General features: G+C 36.4%; 3 protein-coding genes across 3 annotated transcripts; 1 reads left to right on the plus strand and 2 right to left on the minus strand.

Moving 5' to 3' along the window:
• Positions 1–505: 505 nt before the first annotated feature.
• On the minus strand, positions 506–3303 carry ptges3l (prostaglandin E synthase 3 like). The gene is made up of 7 exons (XM_077206031.1): positions 3041–3303; positions 2725–2838; positions 1827–1893; positions 1493–1591; positions 1135–1224; positions 960–1019; positions 506–867 (listed from the first exon to the last, which is right to left on the minus strand). Exons 1-7 carry the CDS (start codon positions 3067–3069, stop codon positions 859–861), a joined length of 468 nt encoding a protein of 155 aa, XP_077062146.1. The 5' UTR covers positions 3070–3303; the 3' UTR covers positions 506–858.
• A 1679-nt stretch (positions 3304–4982) lies between these two features.
• Positions 4983–16073, plus strand: kat7b (K(lysine) acetyltransferase 7b). The gene is made up of 14 exons (XM_077206032.1): positions 4983–5174; positions 5554–5704; positions 6522–6767; positions 6960–7042; positions 7262–7345; positions 7646–7744; positions 8905–9015; positions 9340–9531; positions 9616–9705; positions 9874–10014; positions 11196–11289; positions 13760–13906; positions 13994–14100; positions 15262–16073. The coding sequence occupies exons 1-14, from the start codon at positions 5160–5162 to the stop codon at positions 15361–15363; spliced, it is 1662 nt and encodes a 553-aa protein (XP_077062147.1). The 5' UTR covers positions 4983–5159; the 3' UTR covers positions 15364–16073.
• Positions 15955–17373, minus strand: LOC143714529 (uncharacterized). The gene is made up of 6 exons (XM_077205762.1): positions 17107–17373; positions 16813–16897; positions 16449–16481; positions 16271–16321; positions 16085–16156; positions 15955–15995 (listed from the first exon to the last, which is right to left on the minus strand). The coding sequence occupies exons 1-6, from the start codon at positions 17218–17220 to the stop codon at positions 15955–15957; spliced, it is 396 nt and encodes a 131-aa protein (XP_077061877.1). The 5' UTR covers positions 17221–17373.
• Positions 17374–27884: the final 10511 nt, after the last annotated feature.

A 27884-nucleotide genomic window follows, 5' to 3' on the forward strand; every position in this document is an offset into this window, starting at 1 on the left:
TTTTAGCTACTTTCACAGCTGCAAAAAACAGACCTGGAGTGTGGCATTTGACATTGTTAAATCCTTTGATTCTTCTTTTTGATGTAAAATGTATTTATATTTTCTATTTATCTGCTGATTATTTATTTTATTTTATTTTTTTGCTTTCTCCTGTGCAAAATCTTTCAATTCTTAAGAAAAGTATAAGTGTATTTGGGCGGTGAGTGTGCATATTTGATTGTAATGATATGTTCTGTCTAGTCTGCACCTGTTAGTCCCTGATTAGTTTACCTTTCTCCACCTGTGTCTAGTTAGTTTCCTCATTTCCTCCTATATTTTCTCTTTTCTGTTCAATCCCTTGTCGGTTCTCGTTAATGTTAGATGCGGTTGTGTATGTCCTGCCAGCACTCAATAAGTAAATATGTGGTTAACCCGGATCTTCGTTGTGTGCCTTCAACTACCACCGTTACAAATGTATGTTGTATAATTTTTATATTGAACTGATTATTCAATAATAAATAAAAAATTTTTCACAAAACCATGAAGTCTTTAATGTAGAAAACATACATTGTATAGCGTATGAATACACATAATCTAGTTCATCGGTTATATAACAACACAAATAGAAAATAAATACACATCTAATTTTGTTTCACACAAAGCAACATTCATTTGTTTTGCAAGGAATTCAAGAAAATCAAAGGTAAACATGTCGCAGTTATATATTACATAAATTTAGTTCAGAATGCCAGGGTTTATGCACTGATCAAAAAAAAATCTATTGCAAGTTTATTTGAGCAATGTGAATTGGCTTTTACAGCGTTCATAACATTTTGAAAACTGAACTGTATGGATTCATCTTGGACAATGGTGTTCCACTCAGTCACTCTGTGTAGAAAAAAAAGTGTTGTGATGACCTCAAAACTGAACTGAATTGACTAAAGACTGCATAACCATTTGATACAGTTTCTGGCACTTACAAGATCCCCCAGATCATCCATGGCAGGTGGCTCTCCTTTGTTTTTCATGTCATTAAGCATCTGCATTACAAAAGAGTCATTACGTTTAGAAAATGATGTGACAATGTCGTGACAATAAGTGAAATAACAGCTTCATCCAGAATGATAATTGCATTACCCAGATTAAGAGACTTACATCTACATACTGCTCATATTCTGCCATGCCATCTTCCTCCTCATTTTCCCAGTCCCTCCAGTTATCAAAGTCTACTAACAGCCAAGCTGGCTGAAAGGGCAAGGAAAGAAAACTCAGAGGAATGCAATAGATAGACGGATTAAATGACAGAATGACAGACAGACAGACAGACAGACAGACAGACAGACAGACAGACAGACAGACAGACAGACAGACAGACAGACAGACAGACAGACAGACAGACAGACAGACAGACAGACAGACAGATAGATAGATAGATAGATAGATAGATAGATAGATAGATAGATAGATAGATAGATAGATAGATAGATAGATAGATAGATAGATAGATAGATACCTTTGCTAGATCTTTCTGGAGTCGAGGCCATGCCACATGTTCCTTTACTTTCCTTATTAATATATTAATTGTTCGGTCAAAGACCTTCTCCGTTGAATCCTAAAAGTGCATCATCCACAAAGTTGTTTGGGAAAGCCACAGAAAACTGGTTGTCATGGATGAAATTTCATTTACATATTTCACTTATTTCATGCACTGAGGGTCAATAAAACTAGCCTATATTTTAAATAAAACAGAATTATATGTTTAAACGTCTATTATGTTACCTGAAATACATACACACATACTATAAGCTTCAGGGTTTATATCACAAAACGGATGGCGAACTACTTACAGCTTTAAATACGCGGTCATAAAATTCAATCTCATTGTAGATATTGTTGTCGTCCACATCTTTACAGCTGAAAAAAAGTGAAATATTTTTATTATTATTATTATTTTAGACATTTTCTTACTTGTAAATAGTGAAATACATTATGTACCTGAAAGTTTCAGGGCCCAAAAAACACTTTATTATGAATATGATGCCATAAAGAATCACATGCGCAGGGTAAGATTTGTGAAAGTGTACATAAGATTGCAAGCTTAAATTAAATTTGCATGCGCAAGAGAAGATTTGTAAAGGTGTAAATCGCCTTTCTAGTGTAAGAAAAAAATATTTGAAGGATTTTACTGTTATTTGTAAGTGTAATTCATGTATTGTGAAGCTGCAGCTTCATGCTAACGCAAAATAAATAGGATCTGAATTCCTCTGACTTCCATTTTTCCACGCTTACACTTTTGGCACGTTTTTTTGCACTCAAATACGGCCAAAAGCATTGCAGGCCTGTGAACAGCAATTTGCAAGCGAAAACAACTGAGTCAAGAACTGCAAAACAGATTGATCGCATAAAACCAACCTTTGTGTAAAAAAATAAACTGTTGCAAATGTCTGAATGACTTGTTGTGTACATGGGGCAAAAAAGTTTCCCTTTAGATCTATCTATTTTTCTTTAGTTTTTAAAATGCTCTTCACACTAAGAAAAAAACAAACGGTTCTTTGCAGCACTTGTATGTAAGCAAAATTCAGAATTTGCTTTGTTCTTAATCTCATTGCTGTGTCTGAGAAGCATTTCAGTCTGAATTTCCTATGGGATATTACTGAGAAAAACTGAGAAATTAAAAAACAATCATACAAATAAATAAATAAATATTTGATATAATAGATATTGGAAATAAGATCATTTTCTTACCTCAGAATAATTTTTGTGTCCTGAATATCTACCTGAACATCTTTTGGGTTTTGAACCGCAAAGTTGATAGTGATGTACTTTTTCCGGTCATACCACAGTGTTCTGGCTGGTTGACTAAAGAAATGGTAAAAACAATTTAAGCAAAGTATTTCTCATTTGGTTACTCTTTAAAAACAAAACTTTCTGATCTAACATGATGAAACCACCAAGTCTAAGTTCAGAGTTCATTTTGAAAATCACATGTAGGCTACCCTTCGTAGAAGACATGAGCATGCGGCTTCTACCATTTCAACTAAACATCCATGTTCACACCTACCAGTTCTCTGGTCTCACAATCTTCGGCATCTTGATTCTCGTAGATTTGACGTAGTTTGTGGAAATGTTTTGACCGATTTTCCTTACACGTGTAGAAAAGACTTGACTGGAGAGAGTTCAGTGTGTGGCTCGCTGGCTGAGTGATTGACTCTATTTTTAGGATGGATGGTATCAGCTGCTGGGAGAGGAACATACCACTTCACCCCCACCCCCCCTTTGCTCATCCCATTTAAAGGAGGTGGTGGAACACTCGGGAAAATCACCGAAGCTTCTACCCTCACCCAGACATTTATATTCCCTTTACACAAACCCTCCCCCGGGTGAGAATCTGCCAGAGCAACATGCAAACCTCAACCAATGTTTATTTAAGTCTGATGCAAACATCACAGTAGCTTAAGGGCTGTTTTCAACTAAAACAGAAACCTTGTTGCCGTTCATTTACATAACAACAGCCTTTCGGGGACCTAAAAACACAAACTTTTGAAAACGGGTCTCAAAGTGCTAGTTTTTGAAAACGATACTGTTATCGCCAAAAACGTGAATTTGTAAAAACGGTGACGTCATGCGCATGTGTATTACGTGTTTAGTGTATAGGCACGTATAGTGTTTCTTTACAAAGTGACATCGCCAACTGCCTGGCAGCAGAATACAGCGTTTTTAATCATTTTTGAGGATTCTTGTGAACGGCGATCGTTTTGACAATGTTGTTGTATGCAAGCGAAAAATGCAAAGGAAACACTTTTCAAAAAATAAAAAGTTAAAACACAATTCAGTTCAATAAACTTTATTTGCCTATATCTGTTTTCTTTTATTTGTGATCAGAATCTTGCAGATATGAAGCAGAAAGAGATGAAAGGCAGAGGAATGCCTTTGAGGAAAGAGAAGCCTTAAATAGAAAGAAAAAATTAATGTATAAAATCATTAATTTCTTTGCATTTAGTTTTATTCTTGTCACAATCAATCAAGCCTTTTGTTTGTTTGTTTGCTTGTTTTTTCACATGGACTGGAGAGGTTAAGCAGGGCTCGACAAAGGCTCTTAAAATTAAATTAGAATCATTCTCTCTTTTTAGTGATTCCCTAGCTATTTTTTGTGACTGTTATTGACGTTCTAATCAGGCTACTTGTCCGGTCGGGCAAGTCAAATTCTCTTTTACTTGTCCCTTCAAAAAATCCACTTGCCCCAGACAAGCGTTAATGCCGAGCCCTGGTTAAGAGATTCCTGTGTTTCGCATAGAAGTGATGTTAATGAATACAGTATTAAATGTCATTGATAATGGTCTCAAAGTGGGGGTCCTACAGCGCCATCTGTAGACATTGTGTGCATTTAGTCAATATTTTGCACTGTAAAATGTATATCACTTTTAACTATAGGCTACATTTTTCATTAGAGTGAGTAGCTTAGCAATTACTAAAAGTAGAGGCACTACTAAATATATATATTTTCAGCAGCATGTCAATAACTTAATTATTAACTTATTAAATATATTGACTTTACTAAAATTCAAACATTCTACATTCAAATAGTGAGACAGAGAAGCTGCTCTTTTCAAAACAGTGTTTCTGTACTTTTTTCCACAGAGGTAGCCTACTATTTCATTAATTAAGGATCGAGTTGATCTGCGAAGGGATTCGTTGATTAATTTAAGAATGTTATGTTTTTGACATATTCCTAAATGTGGAAAAAGGGGATTTTACCTCAGCAGAATGCAACCTAAATTTAGGTTACATTGAATTGCTCTGGGTTTGGTAACGATTAAATTTACCTAGAAGACAAAGCTACAATAAAATAATCAAAATGAACAGAATTTGAATGATTATATAAAAGAAAGAATATATATCGTAGTTTACGTTATCTGCACCAATTTGTTAAAACATAAAAAAAAAATAACATTTGACATTCTTCACATTGGTCGGCGCTTCAGCGTCGCCATGTTTTTCGTTTTACGTCACTTCCGCTGTGATCCTGTGTGGCGCGAGTCGCGAGACTGAACAATTGGCGAGAACAGAAACACACAAACTTATGAAAACACTTCTGCTGTATTATATCAGATAGCACAGAAGAAATATACCCGTTTGACAAACCTGTAAAAAGGACAGCGTTTGGATTTATCAGACGCAACATGCCGCGGAGAAAGGTGAGAGAAGATGCGAGAATTGCCCAGTCGCCTCAGCGCGGGCTAAATGCTAACTCAATGTTTATTTACATTCTCGGACAAAAATAGTGTTTTAAATTACTTGATTGAAACTTTTGGTCAACGCTATTAGCGGCTAACATTTTAACACATGACAATCGAAAAATGCCGAAGTGCCGCCGAAATGGTGTGTTTTAAACTGATAATGAAGCTAGTTAGCAATTTGGCTTTAAAACACAACCCAGACTGTATACTAGTAAAATGTTTCGTTTGACTTTGTGCACAGTGTGTGTTGTTGTTGGTATCTATAATTAGTATTTTTATTCGGACCTGTTTACACGTGCATGGCGATATAAGTTAACTGTTGACACCATGTTTGCAGAGAACAGCTGCAGGCAGTAGTTCAGACGGGACTGCTGATTCTGATGACTCTGGAGATCATGAGAAGACCGACAGCTCTCATAGTGAAGCCAATCAGCGCAATAACACCCGTATGACCCGAGCATCACTGCGTCTGAGCCAGAGCTCTCAAGGTATAAACACACAGCTGATGGATGATACATTGGTTTCTCATACAGTATGTGCCAGTTTATGGGCTACCAAACTTAAGTGTGAACCTGGTGCGCATCAAACAAGTGGACTCTGGTGTGGTTGGGCTGAAATAAAAACGCAACATGGACCAAAAAGACATCTAAACAAACCAAAAACAGGTTGTGATGTCTCAAGATGCGACCCTAAAAAGAAAGTATTTAAGGATAACGTTAGCTTGTTTTTTCCTCATCATAGTTGTGGAGTTACCCATAGAGTTTGATAAGGTGTCGGAACTGCATCTTCTTGCTGCAGATTTTCATTTATTTGAGAGGAATTCCTAGTGCTGTTTTATTCCTTTACACATTTTATAAGCTGGTTGTGTTTTCTCAGTTGGTTAAAATACCGCCATATGTACACGCATACAACGAGCGCATTTAGCACACAGTATCATTTTGGATCCTTTATGTTCGGTAAGTTCCGTTATGAAATATTCACCATAAAAGCAGTTTCTTTGTTAAGTATCTTTAGGTTCGGTGTTAAAAATCACAGTGTGAATGTTAAGCGAACCCGGACCAAAAGAACCAAGCGAACCGAACTACAAGTGTGAACACCGTTTGAGTCAGTTTAATTAAAAACAAAGCACAATAGTGTTAAATGGTATGACACTAAATTATTCAAGGACATTTTTCTTCTAAATATATTTTATTATAATTATTAAAAGTTACTGTTTTTATTATTCCCTGCTGCAAAGCTTTAAGTATTATATTTATTACCTAATATACATGTTTTTATAAGAAGTTAATTCTGTTTCTGATCTAGATGCTCCTCCAGATGTGAAGCAAGCAACAGAGAGAGACGAGTCTCCCCCCAGGACGCCCACAGGAAACGCACCCTCGTCTGAATCAGACATCGACATATCCAGCCCCAATGCATCCCACGATGAGAGCGTGACTAAAGACCAGAAAGACTCGGGCAGCGATCCCTCTCATCGTCCAAAACGCCGCCGCTTTCATGAGAGCTACAACTTCAATATGAAGTGCCCCACACCTGGATGCAATTCTCTGGGTAATTGCTCTTCAAATTAATTTCCTTTTGCATTTGCTTAATAATCAAATTCAGTGCTAATGATTTACAAGGGCTTAAAAAAAAAAAAAAAATGTTCGCACTGTTTTAAAACATTTCAAATTTCACTAGATTGTTTATACTTAAATTTAAAGTTAAATCTATAATATATTTTTCTGAATTTCTTTTATACAGGACATTTAACAGGGAAACATGAGCGACATTTCTCCATATCAGGATGCCCTCTCTACCATAACTTGTCAGCAGATGAGTGTAAGGTGTGTTTAGCCCAAAGTATACTTTGTTTGCTATTATTAAATTGTATCTTTTGGTCACTTTCTTGGATAGAATGAGGTATGATCCTTAGAAAAAAAAACGTTTTGGTTGACTGCTAAATTGCAATGATCATTTAGCGTGAGCATGTGCGTTTTATCCTTTTCAGAATTGTTTAGCACTTTTTCTGTTGTTTATCTTTGTGTGCTTTTCATCTCAAACAGGTGAAAGCAATCGAACGTGAGAAACAAGAGGAAGAGCGCAGTCAGGGGCAGAACGAGGAGAACAGACACGCTACTCGACATCAGGTTCTCACCAAACAGATGTTCGCTCAACACTAAACAAACATCACACCAGCGTGTTAATGCCTCTTAAGTGCATGCATGCTTTTGTACAAAAAAAGAGACACTTGCATGAAGTCCTAACCTCAGCAGCGTGTTGCCTTCCATTTTTAAGATGAGATGTGATTGTTTGCAAGCCATAAATTCTGTGGTAACCACAGTGAAGTTATGACTGATGAGCTATGCATGAAGAGCTTTATCTGGATGAGACACAAAGTACCTTTTAGTCAAAGTGTGATGTAATTAATTTGCATTGCTTTTCTTCAGGCTCCAACTCCAAGACAGGTTCGATATAAAGAGAAGGTCATGGAGATTAGGAAAAGGAGGGATTCTGGCCTGACAAAAGACCAAAAAGAAAAGTACATGGTAATAGTGTTCTCTCAGCGATTTTCTAAAATATCTGTATATTATTGTGTTTGTGTAGTCATTTAAGCTAAAAAATGCTGCAGTGATGACATATTTTTATAGGTCAGCCCGGAAGTTACAATCAACCTGGTTCCCCTGGCAGAAAACTTATAGGATTTTTCCATTGGCTTTTAGATAATTACAGAAAATAAGCTCTGGGACCAACAAGAGTTAGATTTTAACCCATTTTTTTCTTCATGATCATTTTCAGAAATGAATACAACTTTTTTTTACATAATTTTTTAAAAATGTAAATTGTATATCATTTTCAGGCGTCAGGAAGCTGCTATCGATATGCAGTGTATTGATATCATCTTTGAATGCACACTCGCTTTTAACTTTCGCTTTCAATTTCATGATCACAAGTAATCTGTACAGAGAGTGGCAGTACTGACTGCACATTTTACAAGATAAGATATTTTTCAATGATGTTAAGGATCTGTTGCACACCAAATAGAGGTGGGCGATATATCGTTTGGGCGATAATATCCAAATTGTTGTCTGGATGATATGCAAAATTGGGATATCGAATATTTCATAATTTGTACGACCCCCCAAACATGAAAAGAGCTGAAGGAAGTTAAATAGAAAACAAATAACGCACACTATAACCTTCTAAACAATTATATGTAGCGATTTTAATACTGTAGGGGTTTGTTTGACTGTATTTTAGGTTTTTTTATGCAAAATCACGATCGTTCCTCAATTGCACGAGAGTAAGCTGCTACTAATTTGCAATACAACTACGAAGTTCTTACCCTGTGTGTTACGACGTTTCTCAGGTTGAAGCAACAATCCAAAAACGTAAAGAGTAAAGCCGATGTACGGTTAATAAAATAGCTGCTAGAAAAGGCAAAATATGCGTTGTTTGCGGAAAACTGAAGTCTGAAGTTAAAAAGTTGTTCTTAAATGTCTGTGGTGTCCTCAAGTGGCGAGCTTCGTGATTGCATCATTAGAAAATTGTGTTGTATATTGACGAGTCCAAAAGATGGAAAACATTTTCCCAAGAGATGTAATTGTGTTAGGCCAAACACTCTGTAACACACTACCGCAGCAAGCCTATGGGGTATAATTGTTTATGTATGTAATTCAACTACATCTGTTCATATTTGATGTATCAGGAGCACAGACAGATACATGGCACCACTCGAGAACCACTGCTGGAGAACATCACCAGTGATTATGATCTGGAGCTCTTCAGAAAAGCTCAGGCCCGCGCATCAGAGGATCTGGTATGATTACACATCCCTCGCACGTCACACTTGAAACTCAACTCAACTGATAACGGGAACACACTTTACCCTTTGGCTTACATCCCATCAAATTGAAAATAAATTAAGAAAATAATCAGTATGAGTTAACTGACATTACAATGTGGTTATGTAATATATAAAACACTTTTTGTTGAATTTAGCAAAAATAAATATATGATGGTATATTATAATTGATATAAAATTACTCGTACTGTGATTTTGGTTTTACTGCCAAAGTTCTTCTGTTACTGCTGAATTGGCTGCATGTATAAATTTGATGTCCAATTTTGTTGGTGTTTGCAGGAGAAACTGCGTCTGCAGGGTCAGATCACAGAGGGCAGTAACATGATCAAGACCATCTTATTTGGCCGTTATGAGCTAGACACTTGGTACCACTCTCCCTACCCTGAGGAGTACGCCCGTCTGGGGCGTCTGTACGTCTGTGAGTTCTGCCTCAAGTACATGAAGAGCCAGACCATCCTGCGCAGACATATGGTATGAAATTTACCTTCCTACCTGCTAAATAAATTTGAAAGGAAAGTTAAGTTTGACATTTTCATTCCTATGGGGTATATGCAGGCCAAATGTGTGTGGAAACACCCTCCTGGTGATGAAGTGTACAGAAAAGGTGCCATCTCTGTGTTTGAGGTTGATGGGAAAAAGAACAAGGTGAGGAATTGATGTTAAATGGACTCATTGTTGTATGTATGCAAAGGGGTTCTGAATGTTTGTAGCTTTGTGAAATAGATCATTTCCCCTCTTATATGAGATTCTAGTCTGTTGATGAGTGTTGTTTGCTACATATGAAACTGATATTTTCTGTACCTGTTCTAACAGATCTATTGCCAGAACCTCTGTTTGCTGGCCAAGCTGTTCCTGGACCATAAAACACTGTACTATGATGTGGAGCCTTTCCTGTTTTATGTCATGACTGAAGCTGATAACACAGGCTGTCACCTTGTGGGATATTTCTCAAAGGTAATGTGGTGCTGGAGTCAGCGTATAGTGACTTGCATGATTTAAAAAGCACAGTAACATAATCACTTATCAACACATTTGCATTTATGACCAGTGTCCCACTAGCCTTTTTTTTTTAAAACTGATTTTCAGTCCTGAGCCTCATTCACATAGACTGAAGTCTTTGCTGAGGTAAAGGTCCACTCCTCTTAGAACATCAGAATTGCTTGAAATGATTTAAACCCAGTTGGTGGGGTGTACTCTTGGGGTGTTGGCCGCGACCAGTGAACTGCTTCACATTTAATAACTGACTAGTCAAGGGTTTAAAACCTCCAATCAGAGCTTTTCTGGCTTTTTCAGCTTTTAAAGTTTTACGGTTTTACCAGATCTAATTATGTAAAGAGTCAAATCAGGTAACTGGATGAGGTAAAATAAACCCTGCGTACGAGTTGACATTCTCTTGATTTGTGCTTGCGTGAAAGTGCAATAATTCTCAAGAAAGTTCTCAAATGAGAACAATTGTGATTTATCTCAATTTATAATTTGAGCAAAATAATTGTGAATATCTCTTTATTCATTATCGGTTAGCCCCGTAATTTATACACATAAATTAAAGCAGAGGCAAAAACAAGTTTATAAATGCTGTTTTTTCTCAATGAAATGGTGGATGAACTTTCCACAACCATGAAGGGACAAACACACAGATCATGCATTCAAAAGTCTGTCATCCCTCTTCCATTCTTAATCTGTTAGTTTTACAAACTTCTGAATGGATTCAGCAAAAACTGTGGGTAGCTGTAACAAATTTGACTAAACTAAAGTGGTTAGTGGGATGCTGCTTTAAACTAGGGAAGGAACAATTGATTTAATTTCTCTGTTTTGATCTGTATGTTTTGTTCTAAATATGTGAGTAAGGATCAACTGGTTTAGAGTGCCAATCTACGGGGGTTAATTATTTGAAGTTTTATTTTTAAAGAAATCTGAACCAGGCTAAAGTGTTTTGTGGGGGTACTAACCTGAAGAGCACTTCACCCTAATTGTGTGCAGAAAGTCTCATAAATCAGCACAACATGCAAATATAATGCTACGTTTATTTGCATGTTAATTTTGAAACATGTTAGCCTGTAGTGTCTTTGAAGCCTTTTCCTGGATCGTAACATTGTGAGGAGAGTTTTCATAATTGCTGCTTTTTATTTCCGTAGGAGAAGAACTCGTTCCTGAATTACAATGTGTCTTGTATCCTGACTATGCCACAGTACATGAGACAGGGCTATGGCAAGATGCTGATTGATTTCAGTGAGTACCTGTGATACATCCCTGTCTGTTTTTAGGGCTGGGCGAAATAGCCAAAAAACACTTTGCTTTTCATTTATTAATTTAAAACAAGTGAACAGTCAGTAATAAAATAAGAGCAAATACACAAAATACAAGCAGAGATGAATACTAAATAACAAAGTTACAGTCTTAGAGTAGGATTCAGGTACAGAAATTAATAATTTAGCCTAAATGTAAAATAACACTTTATTATAGTTTAATCTTTGTTAAAGCTGTATTTTGTGGTTTTATTAATATTAATGCACAGACAACAGTAGGAATATTAGCTGTGTGCTGTCACTTAAGACCAAATGCACGGACGGAAAAAACTGACAAACATTCGATTTCTCGATTTCTTTCTCAACTGTTCACTTATGAGAGAATACCTCCCAAGACGGGCATTTAGACGGGTATTTTGACATAATTTGGTTTATTGCGTTCAAGGACAAGGGAACACGAAAGAGGAATCAATTCGGTGTTTGAGCGCTGTCTGAAACGCGCATCTCTCTCTCTGCTTGCATGCTTCTGCTGCGTGTGGCTGTGAGTGTCAACACAGAAAACGTGCGAGTCCTGATTTTCGCCTGTTCTGCGTTTAAAACTGTTTGAATGTGTAAATTGGCAAGACCAAACGCATCCAAATTGTAAACTTTTTAACTCTATGATGGTTAAATTTAGCAGTTAATCCGTGAATCACATACGTGCCGAACCGTGGGGCAACTGCAATCTGTTCCACCCCTAAAAACTGGTAAGAGGAACACGCATTCAATTATTTGAGCTTAGTAATTACACTCACCTAAAGGATTATTAGGAACACCTGTTCAATTTCTCATTAATGCAATTATCTAATCAACCAATCACATGGCAGTTGCTTCAATGCATTTAGGGGTGTGGTCCTGGTCAAGACAATCTCCTGAACTCCAAACTGAATGTCAGAATGGGAAAAGAGAATGTCAGAATGGGAATTGGTGCCAGATGGACTGGTCTGAGTATTTCACAATCTGCTCAGTTACTGGGATTTTCACGCACAACCATTTCTAGGGTTTACAAAGAATGGTGTGAAAAGGGAAAAACATCCAGTATGCGGCAGTCCTGTGGACGAAAATGCCTTGTTGATGCAAGAGGTCAGAGGAGAATGGGCCGACCGATTCAAGCTGACAGAAGAGCAACTTTGACTGCAATAACCACTCGTTACAACCGAGGTATGCAGCAAAGCATTTGTGAAGCCACAACACCCACAACCTTGAGGCGGATGGGATACAACAGCAGAAGACCCCACCGGGTACCACTCATCTCCACTACAAATTGGAAAAAGAGGCTACAATTTGCAAGAGCTCACAAAAATTTTACATTTGAAGACTGGAAAAATGTTGCCTGGTCTGATGAGTCTCGATTTCTGTTGAGACATTCAGATGGTAGAGTCAGAATTTGGCGTAAACAGAATGAGAACATGGATCCATCATGCCTTATCACTGTGCAGGCTGGTGGTGCTGGTGTAATGGTGTGGGGAATGTTTTCTTGGCACACTTTAAGCCCCTTAGTGCCAATTGGGCATCGTTTAATGCCTACCGGAGCATTGTTTCTGACCATGTCCATCCCTTTATGGCCACCATGTACCCATCCTCTGATGGCTACTTCCAGCAGGATAATGCACCATGTCACAAAGCTCGAATCATTTCAAATTGGTTTCTTGAACATGACAATGAGTTCATTGTACTAAAATGTCCCCCACAGTCACCAGATCTCAACCCAATAGAGCATCTTTGGGATGTGGTGGAACGGAGCTTCGTGCCCTGGATGTGCATCCCACAAATCTCCATCAACTGCAAGATGCTATCCTATCAATTTGGGCCAACATTTCTAAAGAATGCTTTCAATACCTTGTTGAATCAATGCCACGCATGCAGTTCTGAAGGCAAAAGGGGGTCAAACACAGTATTAGTATGGTGTTCCTAATAATCTTTTAGGTGAGTGTATATTAGTCTACATTTGGTTACCCCATTACAGTAGACATTTTACAGTTACTGCTATCATAAAAATACACTTACTTGCAGGTTTAAAATTTGACATGGGGCACATCTGAGTTATTTTAAAGCCCTTAATATAAAGCATATCTCGTGTCTTTCCACACAGCAGCTCACTCTGTCCTCCACTATTTTTCAGTTGTGCTTGAAATATGGTATTGCCTCATCCTGTATCGTTTTTAAGATATTTATTTATATCGTACAAAATCTATATACCGCCCCAGCCATATCTGTTATATTTGTATGAGTTACTGATTAAGTGCGACGAAGACTTTTATTGATTGAGTGCTGGACGTAAAAATTAGGCTATTTACATTTTGTAGACTTTTATATCATCATCATATTGTCATACAGAGTTGTAATGCCATTTTGTCTGGATGCTGTTATTCCTCACGTGCATCACATTGATTGTTTGTTTGATATGGTTCTAGGTTACCTGCTGTCGAAGGTTGAAGAGAAAGTTGGTTCTCCTGAGCGCCCTCTCTCAGATTTGGGCCTCATCAGTTATCGCAGCTATTGGAAGGAAGTTCTGCTGCGGTACATGTGCAACTTCAAGGGCAAAGAGATCTCCATTAAGGGTAAGAAAAGTTTGTAGGCATATTCACTATGACATCCCTGTAAAATCCATGCAGGTTTAGCATTGTTTCTTATTTTCTCCTGTTCAGAGATCAGTCAAGAGACCGCAGTGAATCCTGTGGACATTGTCAGTACACTGCAGTCACTTCAGATGCTCAAGTACTGGAAGGGGAAGCATCTGGTCTTGAAGCGACAGGTATCAGGAAATTATTTTGTTCTTTTTCCTTTTTTTTTTTTTTTACTAGCACACACTTACTGCCTACATCCTTTTATAAGTTTGTTAATGATAGAGCTGCTATTTTCATAGAAGGTTGATGATGATTAATCTTTCAATTATTTCTATTCAATTTAAAAATTAAGAGATTTTATATAATTTATATATATATATTTTCAATTAAAACGAAAAATGCAAATTTTCTTTTTAATAGCAATTACACTGTTTCTGTTCTTGCAGATATATCATTGCATTAAAATACGTTTTAATTACTTTTTTTTGTTCAACAAATATTTTATCAAAAGTGATATTTTAGACTAAATTATGGTGAACAAAATGATCATGGTTATCAATAGTATCACAGTATTGTTAAAATGTCCTGGAAAAGTTGTCGAAAACCAACAAACAAATAACATTAGCTATGCACTTTTTTTTTTTAAATGTTATGTTTAAAAATGTTAGTTGGGTGATTTACAATTTAAAATATTATCTACTAATTTAACACGTACTAAATGTTCAAATAAAGTTTTGGGGGATTTTTTTTTTAAAATGATAAACCTTACATTTCAGCCTATTTCATCAGGTATTACACAGAGGAATGTATGATAATATAAAAAAAACAGTCGGTTCCCCTTTCATTCATTCATTCATTTATTCATAGGTTCTTTCATATAATTTCTCTCCGCGCTCTGCCTTCCGTCATGTTTTCACACATAAGGAAACTTGCGCAGCATGAGACGGTTGCTCTACTTTGCTTTATGATGAACCGTATTCACTCTTGAGTTTTTTAAATCGCCATAATCAAATATGGTTTTAATGACAATTAAAATATGAAATGGTGTTTCTAACCGTCTGGAATTTTTATCGTGGTTTATCATTAAATTGGTAACGCTTTCATCCCTAATTGGAATTCAATGGCATTTATCTTGCTTTTAGAACGGTTAAAATCAGTACGTTTTAAGTTATAATGTAGATGTATATTAACATTTTATAACAATGAAATATATGGTTATAAGATAGAAGTAAATGATGTATCCACAGCTTCCTTTTTCCCCACAAGTTTAACAGGATTTGTGTTAGCTATTTAGTTTTTTTCAGTTAAAAACACGGATTCTTTTTTTGTTTTGTTTCTGAATGGCACAGGACCTGATTGACGAGTGGAAAGCCAAAGAGACCAAAAGAGGCAACAACAACAAGACCATTGATCCCAGCTCTCTGAAATGGACCCCTCCCAAAGGAACCTAATGGACTTACGTTACATTTCATACTTAACTGCCGTTAAATATTTTTATAACTCCATCAGTAATGGCTTTTGCAATGGCTTCAGCTGTTGTTGTCATTTTTGTCTCTTTGTATGTGCTATTTGTAACTCTGGAATCTCACTTTTGTTTTATACAGTGCTATTTATTTTTTTGATGTCTCTGGCCAAAGTATTTTCTTTGCCCCAACATATATTTTAAAATTAGAAGTATTTTGAGTTTTTAAAAGCAAAAAAATAGTTTATCATCAATAGAATGTAAAAAGGGGCCTTACAAAAAAAAAACTTTCGATTTACATTGATTACACATTTTTAATTTTCTTCAAACATTGTTTCTTGGTTAATTTGGGAAAATGTTTTCATGTAAATCAGAACCGGGGGGTAAAAAAGAACTGTCATTTTTGATAAATACTTTTATTATGTCACATTTGATATCTTAAGCAAGACATTTACTTGCTTAAAAATGCTCACAGATGATGTTCTCATTAAGTGTAATGTTGGTGCCAGTGAAGAGTCAAAAATAAGTATATACTGATACACCGAGGCCAGTGAAGTCTGTAATACAGCATTGGAAAATGTCAGTAGTACTGCAGTCTGTCCCATTCCTCTTGAGGATCTGCTGTGTGAAGAAACATGATTTTAGAATCATAAACTGCTGGTTCATTTGATCCTTTTTGCATAAATGCAGTTCTGATAACAGTGTTGTACCTGTTTGTTTGTTCAAATCTGCAGATTTGTCCATAGCTGTACTGGTGTCTGGGATTGTTCTTGTGACAGCACCTAGAGATTAATATAATCTATTTTACGCTAGGTATAAACCTATGCAGCATAGAACCAACAGTACTAAATTAAACATTATATTGCTGGTGTAAGCAGAGCTATGGAAAGCCATACCTCCTAAAGATCTCTTGCCCATGAGTCCCACAAACATGTCCCCCTTATGCCCTTTGAGGAAACAATGTAAGTTTCTTTAAACCAACTTTAGACATTTGGACAATGGCCAAAAGGAATCTGTTGAGATGTAAATATGCTATACTTTTTAGCAGTTTTTAATTCGGATGTGTTTACTCACTTCTTCGTTGCATTTTCACAGGCTGGAGAACTTCTAGAACAAGTAAGGGAAATAAGATTATGTATATAGAATGAGGTCAAAAATGCAATTGAATTTTTTTTGAATGTTTTTATTTTATTTCATTACAAATTGTTGCCAGCATATCTTGGGTAAAAAAAATAGTTTGACAAGGCCTAAAATACTGCATTAGAATGTCAAATATCCAAAACCTAATTTTAAAATGCTAAAGCTGTTAAAAAAATATTTTAAATCAGACTCCACTGTATTCTATCGTAATAATTAAAATGCAACATATATTGTAAATTGTTTAATTTGAGTAAAACATTTAATCCCAGAGCCAACAAAAGCAAATCTGAAATCTTACCGGAGCGTTTTCCCATTAACCCATAAAACGGATGAGATTTGGATCTCTTTAGTAGACTGGCTAGTGTCTCCTGCACTGGTTCATCCTGTGTTAACAACCAAACCATTTGATAGTGGATGTGAAAGGAACATTGCATATCCTTTTAATTTTAGATTCTTAGAAACATTATTCTTCATCATTTTAGTACCAACATTTTAATGGATAGAATACAGACTCATCTATTCATCATAACTGTAATGATTACTTAAATGAACAATCTGCTTTAAATACATGTATGCAGAAATCATTACTCACCTCCCAGTTATCTGAAATCCAGTGGTCTCTGTTTAGAGTGAAAGACAATCCTTCAACACTGTAGGCAAGAGCAAGTATGGTGAGCATTAATGCTGAGAGTTTACAAATCTCCATAAGGACCAAAAATGTAGAATAACAAGTATTATGTTTAAAAAAAACTGACAATGAGCCTAAAAATACAAAAGAAAACTTTCTCAAATAATAGATTTTTTTCCCCGTCGCTATAGTCTGTCCAGCTGGAAGGAGGGTCTGCTGAAATCAGAGGTCTTTTCTGTTAGTGGTGGCTCCATTTATATCCATACGCCCGCCAACCCCCTCCCAAATCACGTCACCACCATCTCTCTGCCATTATCAATTCAATACCACTTTAAAAAAAATTATAAAAAAATAAATACCACTTGACTTAAGTGATAAGTGACTCCCATTTTTTTGATCCAGGATTAATCGACGCATTACGTCAATGAAAATGCAAAATAATTCATTAAACAATGTTTTATTTTTTAATATTATTTCATCCATTATTAGGTCCTTTCATGGAGGTATAGAATCATGGATATTAGATGTACAATGTTGCATTACTCCCTTAAAAAAAACTAATTGTATTAGTTATTTTTATGTAAAGTAATGAGTTGCGTTGCTTTTTCTCACCTGGGCTGGGCTTACTTGTTTTTGTGTTTTATTAACAAAAATGTTTTGGGAGATTTAAAGCCCCTTTTGCACCAGAAATGAATAAGCCTCAAGCTGAAGGAAATGCAAATTCACTCCTGTGCAGTAGATGGCGCTGCTCAAACAAACATTTCAGCTGGACCGCAGAAGATAAAATTCAGGAGAAGCAATAAAAACCAAAAAAATGTAACACAAATGTGATTTTTATCCAAGTCATTTTGTTTAGGTTGAGTCGGATCATCCAAGTTCAGCAGCAAAGACATTGGTTATTAAAGTGAGACTAAATACATAAAGTATGTTTGTGTAATATTCTGACTTTGCATTTCATTGTTTTTATTCATTTTGAGGAATACCGAATCTGTTTTTGTCTACTGAATCACTAAGATGAGTAAATGCCTGCTCACATTTAGTCTAGAACTACAATAACCGTCATGTTTACACGGCGCACACAACTGCACTTAGTCCCGATTTCTCTCAAAATGTGGACAGGAGAGCTGTCAGTCAATAAATGGGAAAACAAAGTAACTTGGGTTACTTATTTGAAAAAGTAACTCAGATATTTTGTTGTTATTTTAAAAGTAATACGTTACTTATACTAATTACTTGAAAAAAGTAATCTGATTACCAGGGCTGACAACTCTCACGAGCCTGAGACACACGCCATTGACCCAATTCTCACGCCACACCCCCGATTTCTCACGCTGAACTGTCAACCCGGTCAGTCAAATGCCTGAAAGATGCGTTTATCTATATATCTACCTGTTGAGCCACTCGTGATCGACTAGTTATACCGCAAATTAGTAAAAATATCCCGTAATCTATCTAGAGCGAGCGTGCATGCGAGACAGATATTGTGCTTCAAACCGCGCGCGCGCCCGGCAGCGAGGGAGAGACCGTGTGGAAGGTGTCGTCGTCGTCCGACTGAACACCCCCCCCCCCCCCCCCCCCTCCCGGAGGAAGTCTCACGCCAAGCTAAACTCAAAAGTTGGCAGCTCTGGATTACATAACTCACGTTACTGGTCATTACTTGCCCCCAACACTTATGACTTCGTAGTTAATAGTGCACTGTGGGATAAACATTCAAAGCAGTAATGCATTACTTCTACATTTATCGGTATGGTCATATATTTGAAATGACATTAGCCATTATTTGACCTCCTTTTTCTTTGTTTGTACAACATGCATAAAGAGGACCTTATAATTATATTTCTGACATTTAGTTTTCTGAGCTAAACAAATTGACTAAGGTGTCTATGATACTGTAATAGGGCTTGGCAAACAATCCCTTCTGTTGCGCAAGTAGTGTTGACTAAATCACTTAGTACTTAATTGTTCAAGTAAGCTCTTTTCACATATAAGATCCCTGTAAGCAAAAGCCCATTGCTTTCAAATGATCCTGGGTTTACAAAATCAGTAAACTCAAATTGTTCAAGGAATTGTTTGAGGAACTACTGCTTACTGTAACGTGTTACACCATAGTGATTTAAATGAAGTATTCTGCTGAAAAGTGATTCAGATGAATTAAAGTGTCAGTCCTATGCATCATCATATGGCTTTGTTTAAATGATTCAGGTGCATGTGCACGTGGAATAATATCTTCTGACAGTGTCTGTGATGAAACTCACTTTTTGATTGCAAACCACTAGAACAAGACACTTTTAGATCATAGATTCATGCTGAGTGTTGACCTTTTCTTCAACCTTTTCTTCATACGTATGTCTGTATACAATGGTATCAAAATTAAAAAGAGGATTTGATTAAGTCTGAGCAGTATCCTTCCAGAACGCATTAATTGTTTCTTTGAAGCAATTTAAATGTAATTATTAAGTACTTCAAATGATTGATGCATTGTTTGTGTTCTTCTGACAATTAGATTTGAAAATTGTTTTTTAGATTCCAAATGACTAACATATCAGGCATCACAAAAACAACTCCCACCGAAACCTAGATGACACATCGGATTTGTGCTCTTTGATCTCACCACAGGTGCTTAACAAAGCAAGAAACCAATTTTCGATAATTTCACCTGAACGCCACTCATGCGCTTCCAAGCCCACAGAGGTCTAACATTGAGTGCTGAATCAAAAAGAATCAGAGGCTCTTCATTTACATATGAAAACTGCTTCATTCAATGGGGTCCGACAATGCTGACACCATATTACCATGTTATAGCCTACTCAACTGTTTGCCATATCAGGCAGAGGTATAGGATGGAATATATCATCGAAACGATCACCATTACGACATGCACACTCAAAAGAATTAGGCCTAAATTTAAGATTAATGATTTGAACTGCATACAAAACTTTTCTGCATACATTTTTGAACATAAACAAATTAGTTTATTAGTCAAAATTTCAGTAATAGTAGGCTACTAATAAACTGAATGTGTTTTAAATACACAATAACCAGGTTTATATGTTTATCATCAGTAAATCCAGTTGATTTCAATATCATACATTTTAACCAACTGCATATTGCTTGTTCCACAGCTAGCCATATTTCAACCATGTTCATACTTTTTAACTGAATAATTTCAATTGATTTCACAAATGTTTATGCAGATTCTAAGCAATTTTTAATAAATACATTTATTAAATGAATGAATGAATGACATGGCATTTTCCATTGCAGAAATCTTACCGGTTTCGTTTATGTAGTATGACTTACAAAAATACATCAGACTAAAGGGGTTATTTGTAGAATTCAGAAACCTTGTTATTAGCGACACTGGTGGCCGACAAGTGAACTGCTCGCACTCGTGCACGCATAAAGTACAAGAGTCTGAACGTCAACGTGCTTCAATGCCCCGCCCAGATGTACAGTCAGTCACGGCACAATTCTTTTTCGTGCTTTGCTTAGAAGTAAAAAGAAGTTGAAAATAGCCTACCTTTGAGTTTGCTGTGATACACTTTTAACGAACATCCCGACGCCGACGCTGCAGAGAGTGACGTGGCTTCCCTCTGAATAAGAAAATAAACACACAACAAAAATGCATCAGCAAAACAGCTGCAGTTAAGAAAACATCTGATCGAGACCTGGATATGTGTGCACCACCGCTGCAATTCACCAGCTTCTATCGAAAGATGAGGTAATTCAAATTACCCACTGTTATAGTTGGATTACAAAGTAGGCCTAGGCTATATTTGAGAATATATCTAGATAGATTAAATATGTGAGAGTTTAAATTAATTCCTTTATTTACACACAACTTGACATTTCAGCATCCGGAATATTTTATAGCGTCCATTTCATGTGTCATAGAACGAGACGCTCTCAGGAGCGCGCCTGTCACATCCTTTTAATTTTCCCTCCAAAAAAGTCCCGGATCCTTCACATAAAAATCAGTCTACAGGCTTTACAGGCTCCATCCGAATACTTCCCTACTAGGTTAGGTTAGGTGAAAAACAGTATGTCACAAAAGAAGTTCAAATTCATGCTCAAATTAACAATAGCCTACTCATAAAGAGTAGACAAAAAGAGAGAGTATAGCAGAGGAGGGAAAGAGAGTATAGGCAGAAAATACCTGGATGGCCTACTACATCCTGCAGCAGGCCACTACAATTTGTGAATGGGAGTGACTGGACCCTTTTCATATTTCCTGGGGTGCTTCTCAATATCCCTCCTCGTCTCCTAGCTCCTCCGTCCTATGACCCGGGCGGAAACCAATCAAGCTCAGCCGTCTTGAAGGACATCTCAATTCTCTAATTGCACGAGGAGTGAGGAGGCTTCCAGAGGAGTGAGCGAGGATACACAGGTATAAATTCTCCGCCCCCTTCGATTTATACTTTACCTTTGCAGTTTATATAAACCACACATCTCACATATTTCAACAGTGTATCTAGCTTTATTATTATTTATTATGAATTTCTTAAAAATAAACAAACTTCAAAAACATAAGGACAGATCCTCGAGTGATCAAGTATTCCAATGTATAAAAAAGAGCTTTCATTCCATTCCTCCATCCTCCTATTCTTTCCTTCCAGGCTTCCCTCGTATCCTACAGAGGGTGGAGCTGAGACACGAGGAAAGGTAACGAGGATGCAAAAATAAGAAATGAGAAGCACCCCAGGTTTCTCAGAAGTGGAAGTCGTCAGTTGGGTAAACTTCTATAGCGGTGAATGAGACTAAATATATTTTTGTGTTCCCATTTTCTTAAACATGGCGAATGTAGCACACCCAGATTACATTCATACTACATAGAACATACTTTTTAGCAGTCATGAAATAATTACTTATTCAAAATAAGGATTTACTCAAGAGAGTATGCGATTTCGGACACAGCCGACAACGTAGGAAGTCGGGAAAAGGTCTTGCTTTTAAGTTTCGTGACAAGCTGTTCGCACATGGGCAATAAAATGTGATTAATACTTACATATAGCCCCTTTAAGCTTACTATTTTAGGTAAAAATAGTGTAATCAAATGGATGGATACTTTATATGCACTCCAAATATATAAATCATACATTTATAAGATTAAATATTTTTTGAGTGCATTAACCTGTACATTTATAATTGTATAACACTGTTAAATGAAATGAAATTCTTTATGCTGTAGTAATCCTGATTCGTTTTGAGGTCAGCTTTTCTGCTCTCTTGAGGAGTGTCATGTGCTCTTGGTGGGAAATCGTGACTGGGAATCTGTATGTCTTGATTGCATGTACTTTGACCCCATGACATTTCTTTCAATTTCTTTTATACATCATCTGATTGCCGATATTGTTGCTTTTAATAGATCTGAAGAGACATTCTTTGCCTTTGTAGCTGTGGTTCAACTTGTCCTGTAATTTCCAAGTATTTTTTTCCCCCCAAATCAGACAGTTGTACCTGAGTGCATTGCAGGTCCAGGTTTGCATTGATAGGACCGGAACAGTGTGTGCTAGAACAGGTTTTTATCAACCTTTAAAACGGATCATGTTCAATTTCTATGAGATTTAAAGTTATCCAAAACTTTAAGAATGTACCAGCGCAGTTCAATCAGAATATCTTCTGTTAACTCAATCATTTGAGTGTCGACTTGCAAACGTATTTTTTTAATTTTTTTAAATATGACATTTGATCATTACCGTTCATGGGGTTTTCAGGGAAATAATGAGCAATCCAATAGGAAAGTAAAATCCCAAATGAAAAAGATAAAACTATTTTATCATATTTGATACAGACCTCTAATTTTACTATTTGAGATTGATAGGTTACATTTTTTAGCAAGTTAAAAGTATTTTAGTATGATTGTAAAAATGTCCACTTTCAGGTCGTGGTACATGTGTCTTTTTGCTGTGGATTTTTTACTGATTTCTATAAAGTAAATGTAAGAGTACATTTTATACTGATAGTATTTCAAGGTGAACACTTATTGGACTGGGTTTACTTGATAATCCAGACATCTTTTTTTCTTTTTAGTAAAATCATGTTAAAATGTGAGTATCATATATGATGCATCAGGCTTTTGAGGAATGTTATTTTTTTTGGTTCATCTCTCAGTTATTATTGAATTGCATTGCATTATAAGTTTTGCCTCCATAATTAAAATTACAGAGCTTTAATCATAAAACTAAACATTTAAATAACATCTTACTAAGACATTATTGGGAGACATACAGTGCATTTAATAAAAGTAGCCTGCTATACTGTTAAAAAGATCTCATTGATTTATATTACAAGATATCATAATTTCATCTTACTTTTTGGCCATGTCAGCAACAACATCAATGTTTATATATTTTTTCTCTTTAAGTATGAGCTCCATATGTTCTCCTATGCCATACTATTATGCGCTATAAAAGCCTGAAGAATCAAATATGTGACCCTGGATGACAAAACCAGTCATATGGGTAATTTTTTTGAAATTGAGATTTATACATCACATGAAAGCTGAACATTGAGAAAATCGCCTTTAAAGTTGTCCATTTATGTTCGCGATTGTGCTGCATTTCACTCACAGAAATAAATGTTTTATACATTTACGGTAGGAAATTTACAAAATATCTTCATGGAACATGATCTTTGCTTAATATACTAATGATTTTTGGCATAAAAGAAAAATGTAAAATTTTGACCCATACAATGTATTGTTGGCAATTCCCACAAATATACCCATGCTACTTAAGACTGGTTTTGTGATCCAGGGTCACATATGATACACAGGATAGACTGTATGTGATGGCATATAAAAAAAGAAAGAAAAAGAAAAGAGGATGGACGCATTAGACATGTTTACAGACTGTGTCGATGCAGAATTAAGACAGTGACGCTGCTGTGGGCAAGCTCTCGGCTCTCCAAACGCCTCCTTTCTTGTTAAAGGACTCTGTGTTAAATCATTGTGCTCTAATCCTGCGATGACAGATTCACCGTCAGATTGGCTAAATGCCAGTCTGCGTATGTGTGTGAGAACAATCATTGAGAACACTCCATTTAATGCCCTTAGATTTCAAGTCTTATTACTTTAATTATAGCAAATTAAGTCTGCGATCACAGACCTGGATGTTATTTATTGTTTTACTAGCTATGGAGTGTAGCAGCGCATAAATCAGTATGGATGATCTTTGTGAAATTTGACAGGCTCTTAAAGATGATTACTTATAATAATAATTCGTTACATTTATATAGCGCTTTTCTAGGTACTCAAAGTGCTTTACATGGAAGGAGGAATCTCCTCAACCACCAGCTACTTAATCACCAACTACTTATAGCCCATAAATCCAATTCAATCCATATAAACACTTTATGTTTTGAATCCCACAGTCATTAGAATGAGAAGGACTCACAAGGTTGAAGTACAAAATTATGTATCAACACTGTCAAAGGGGGAAGCCACAATTTACAAAGTGCTACTAATCGAAAATTAATTTGAATTTTTAATTAATTTCAATTATATTAATTCATTTGTTTTTTCTGATTTAATATAAGCATTTTTACCCATCTCTTGTAACCCACTTAGAACCTTTGATAAACATTTTCTATAGTTTAGTCTGTGAAAAACAGTAGACTTAACAGAAACAAACAAACAAAAACACATGTAAGGTAAACAAACAAAATTCACACAATATATTCAGAACAAACCTGATGAACAGTAAACACATGATTTGCATGTATACTTTCCATTAGATCTACTAAACTGGTTGGTAAATCGCTTTTTGTTTTGCTACTAGAATGAAGAGTACTTCAGCTTGGGTGTGTGTTTTATGGAGGTAGGTTTGCTTTTATTTGTTTAAACTGACCAGATGGTATTGTTCACAAGATTTTTTTGTGCCTTTCATGGAAATTAGACACCACTCAGATGCAGCTGCTGTGTACGAAGGCAGGATTGTAAACCCTTGCTTGGGGACAATTCCTGTCTGACAAGTTTATTTAGTCCTTGACCTTCCAAGATTCCTGAGGTCTCCTCCCATGGAGTCATCACATAACCAGGCTGAACGGTCGTAGCAGCTTCAACCAATTTCTCAGGTGTGATCCTACCAGGGTGAGGCCAGCATCTCTTCAGAGATGACACTTCGTTTTAGTCACGGTATTCGCTATTGTCTTGACTTGTGCTTCAATAATAGTTACAAACTACAGGGAAGCTGGGGGGAGCTCGGCTCCCCTTAATAAGACATGGGCTCCCCTGAAAACGTGATTCATGAGATTGTGGGGGGTCTCAAAAAATATTGACAGTTTTATTTTGACGTGCAATTTCAGTTTTGTGTAATGTGATCATCGTGGAGTATTATGTGTAAAATAGCAAAAATAATTAATTCATGCATGTCGGCGATTTAAACCTAATTCACTTCAATGAAGATAACTATACATGCTATTCTTGTCATGAGCGTCAAGGTGTGGTGGCGCTGCGGTGGAAATTCCAATCATGTTAACTCAACGATTCGTAGGAAAAATATAAATGTTGGAGGCCATTGATCTGTGCGTGAAGTCCTTGAAATCCATTCTGTGTTAAGGCATGTTATTCCCAATTATGTGTTCTGGGTGGATTGTTATAGGTCTGCGTGACTCTCGATGTCTTAGACCTAAGTTAACTGAACGGAGGAATTATGGTATTCTTCTGTAGCCTGACGAGTAATTTAAAGTTCAAGTGAACTCAAATGAACTTCAAGTGAGTTGTTAAAGTGAACTCAGGGACAGTCTATTTATAGACTATTTGTGGAAGGCTGTTTGACTTATCAATTTGTGTCGATAAAGTATAATAAGGTGAATCCTGTATATCCTGCTTGCATAGTGCATACACTTGTAGCTGTTATGTATCTTTGGAAGTCCTTGAAATGAATGGGTTTCATAGCGCATTCCGCGTCCTGTCTGAAAGGCGCTTCAGTCCTCGGCACGCGCAAGTGCACAAACACACATACCTCCCCACCCACCCGATGAAAAAAATCCCCCAAAGGACACGGTATAGTTCAAACACTGTGAAACACAAACTACTGATGTCCATACTGATGGCCATCCTTGGATTTCTGCATTTAACAAAATCGCTACTGGAATCCCACAGGGTTCTGTACTAGGCCCAATTAAAAAAGTGTATTTGCACCAGATCACATGATTTTTCCTGCTGGTAGCATAGTAGTTAAGTCACTTTAGTTGGCAGTTCAAAGGTAACTCATATATATATATATGTGGTGATGGCGCAGTGGATAAGACACATGCCTCTGGTGTGAGAGACCCGCGTTCGAATCCGCTGTGAGACACCAATGTGTCCCTGAGCAAGACACTTAACCCCTAGTTGCTCCAGAGGCGTGCGACCTCTGATATATAGCAATTATAAGTCGCTTTGGATAAAAGCGTCAGCTAAAATGAATAAATGTAAAATGAATATTTGTGTGTGTGTATATGTATGTATGTACGGTATATCTATTAATTTTCAAATGTGAATAGAAAATGCTGTTGACTCATAGGCTGTACAATTACAATAATATTTGTCCCAGTGTTTGTCCCATGTGTTTGGGTACGTTTCCTATATCAGTGTTGATAATTTTGCATTTTGTTACATAGTTGCATTCAGTGTTTGATTTTTTTAAATACATTTTGGTATGATACATTTTGATACTTTTGTTTTTTATACTTTTGTATGAAAAGGAAAATGTGGCACTTCGTCATCTCTTGATCTGTAAAGTGTAATACAACACACATTTTTAACCACTGGTTTAAATTTGAACTAATCAAAATATAACTGTAGTAGACTTCCAAATGGCAGTGCATTTCAGGCCACCACATGCAAATGAACCCCTCCCTTCTGAAACCTGTAGCTGTATGCAAATCTCCCTCGCATCCATCATGAAATGATCAGAAACTAAAATGAACACTCTGAAAACATCATTTACCTCTCAAACATACAAATTTGCCCTTTATAAACCGGAGCTGCTCTGAGGTGACAGATTCTTATTCTGTCCTTAGAGGGCAGTCTTGTTTCATTTATGAAACATTAAAAAAAACCTGACAGATCCCTGTTCACTTCTTTTTTTCTTGGCAAGTCTGCTCTGTTTACCAACATTAACTTGACTTTAATCTCACATTTACCATTTCCTTTATATCTGCAGTTACCAAGTAATAACCAATCATCATCTTGCATAAAAGTGTGATTACCTGTGGCTAAAGTATGAATGCTGTTGTAATTCCCAGTCAAGCTTCTTCTGTGACAACAGTGGCACCAACCCAGCATTTTGATATATTGGACGTTCATGTTTGGGCCATTTCCATACCTGTAACCGTTAAAGGACAGGTAGAAATATACAACAATGCTTTCATAAGAAAACGAGCAGACAATGGCATTTCGGCTGCTTAGTTTTATTCCAGTATCCCTATGTGTGTGGCTCACCGGTATGTATGGTAGTCATAGTTGTTTGTGATTTTACCGACTTGATAGTGTCATCATGTCTTTATCCTCTCACATTCACATTCACATTCACTTTCACACAAACACAAATATACCTGGCAAGACACTAAAATGTGATGAGCATAAATCTAGTCAATCCACACTTGTAACAAGCAACTGTTATCCTGCAGTTATTCTTAAGATTCATTGGATCGTTTTGTTAAAAAAAAAAAAAAAAAATTCAAGCTGTTTCTCACGTTTATGTAATTTCACACCAAAAACTGCTCTTTGTGTTTCACTATGGATAAAACAAACTACA

This window comes from Siphateles boraxobius, unplaced genomic scaffold (assembly GCF_051911475.1).
Source record: "Siphateles boraxobius isolate OS27281-9 unplaced genomic scaffold, OSU_SipBor_1 55, whole genome shotgun sequence".
NCBI lineage: Eukaryota > Metazoa > Chordata > Actinopteri > Cypriniformes > Leuciscidae > Siphateles > Siphateles boraxobius.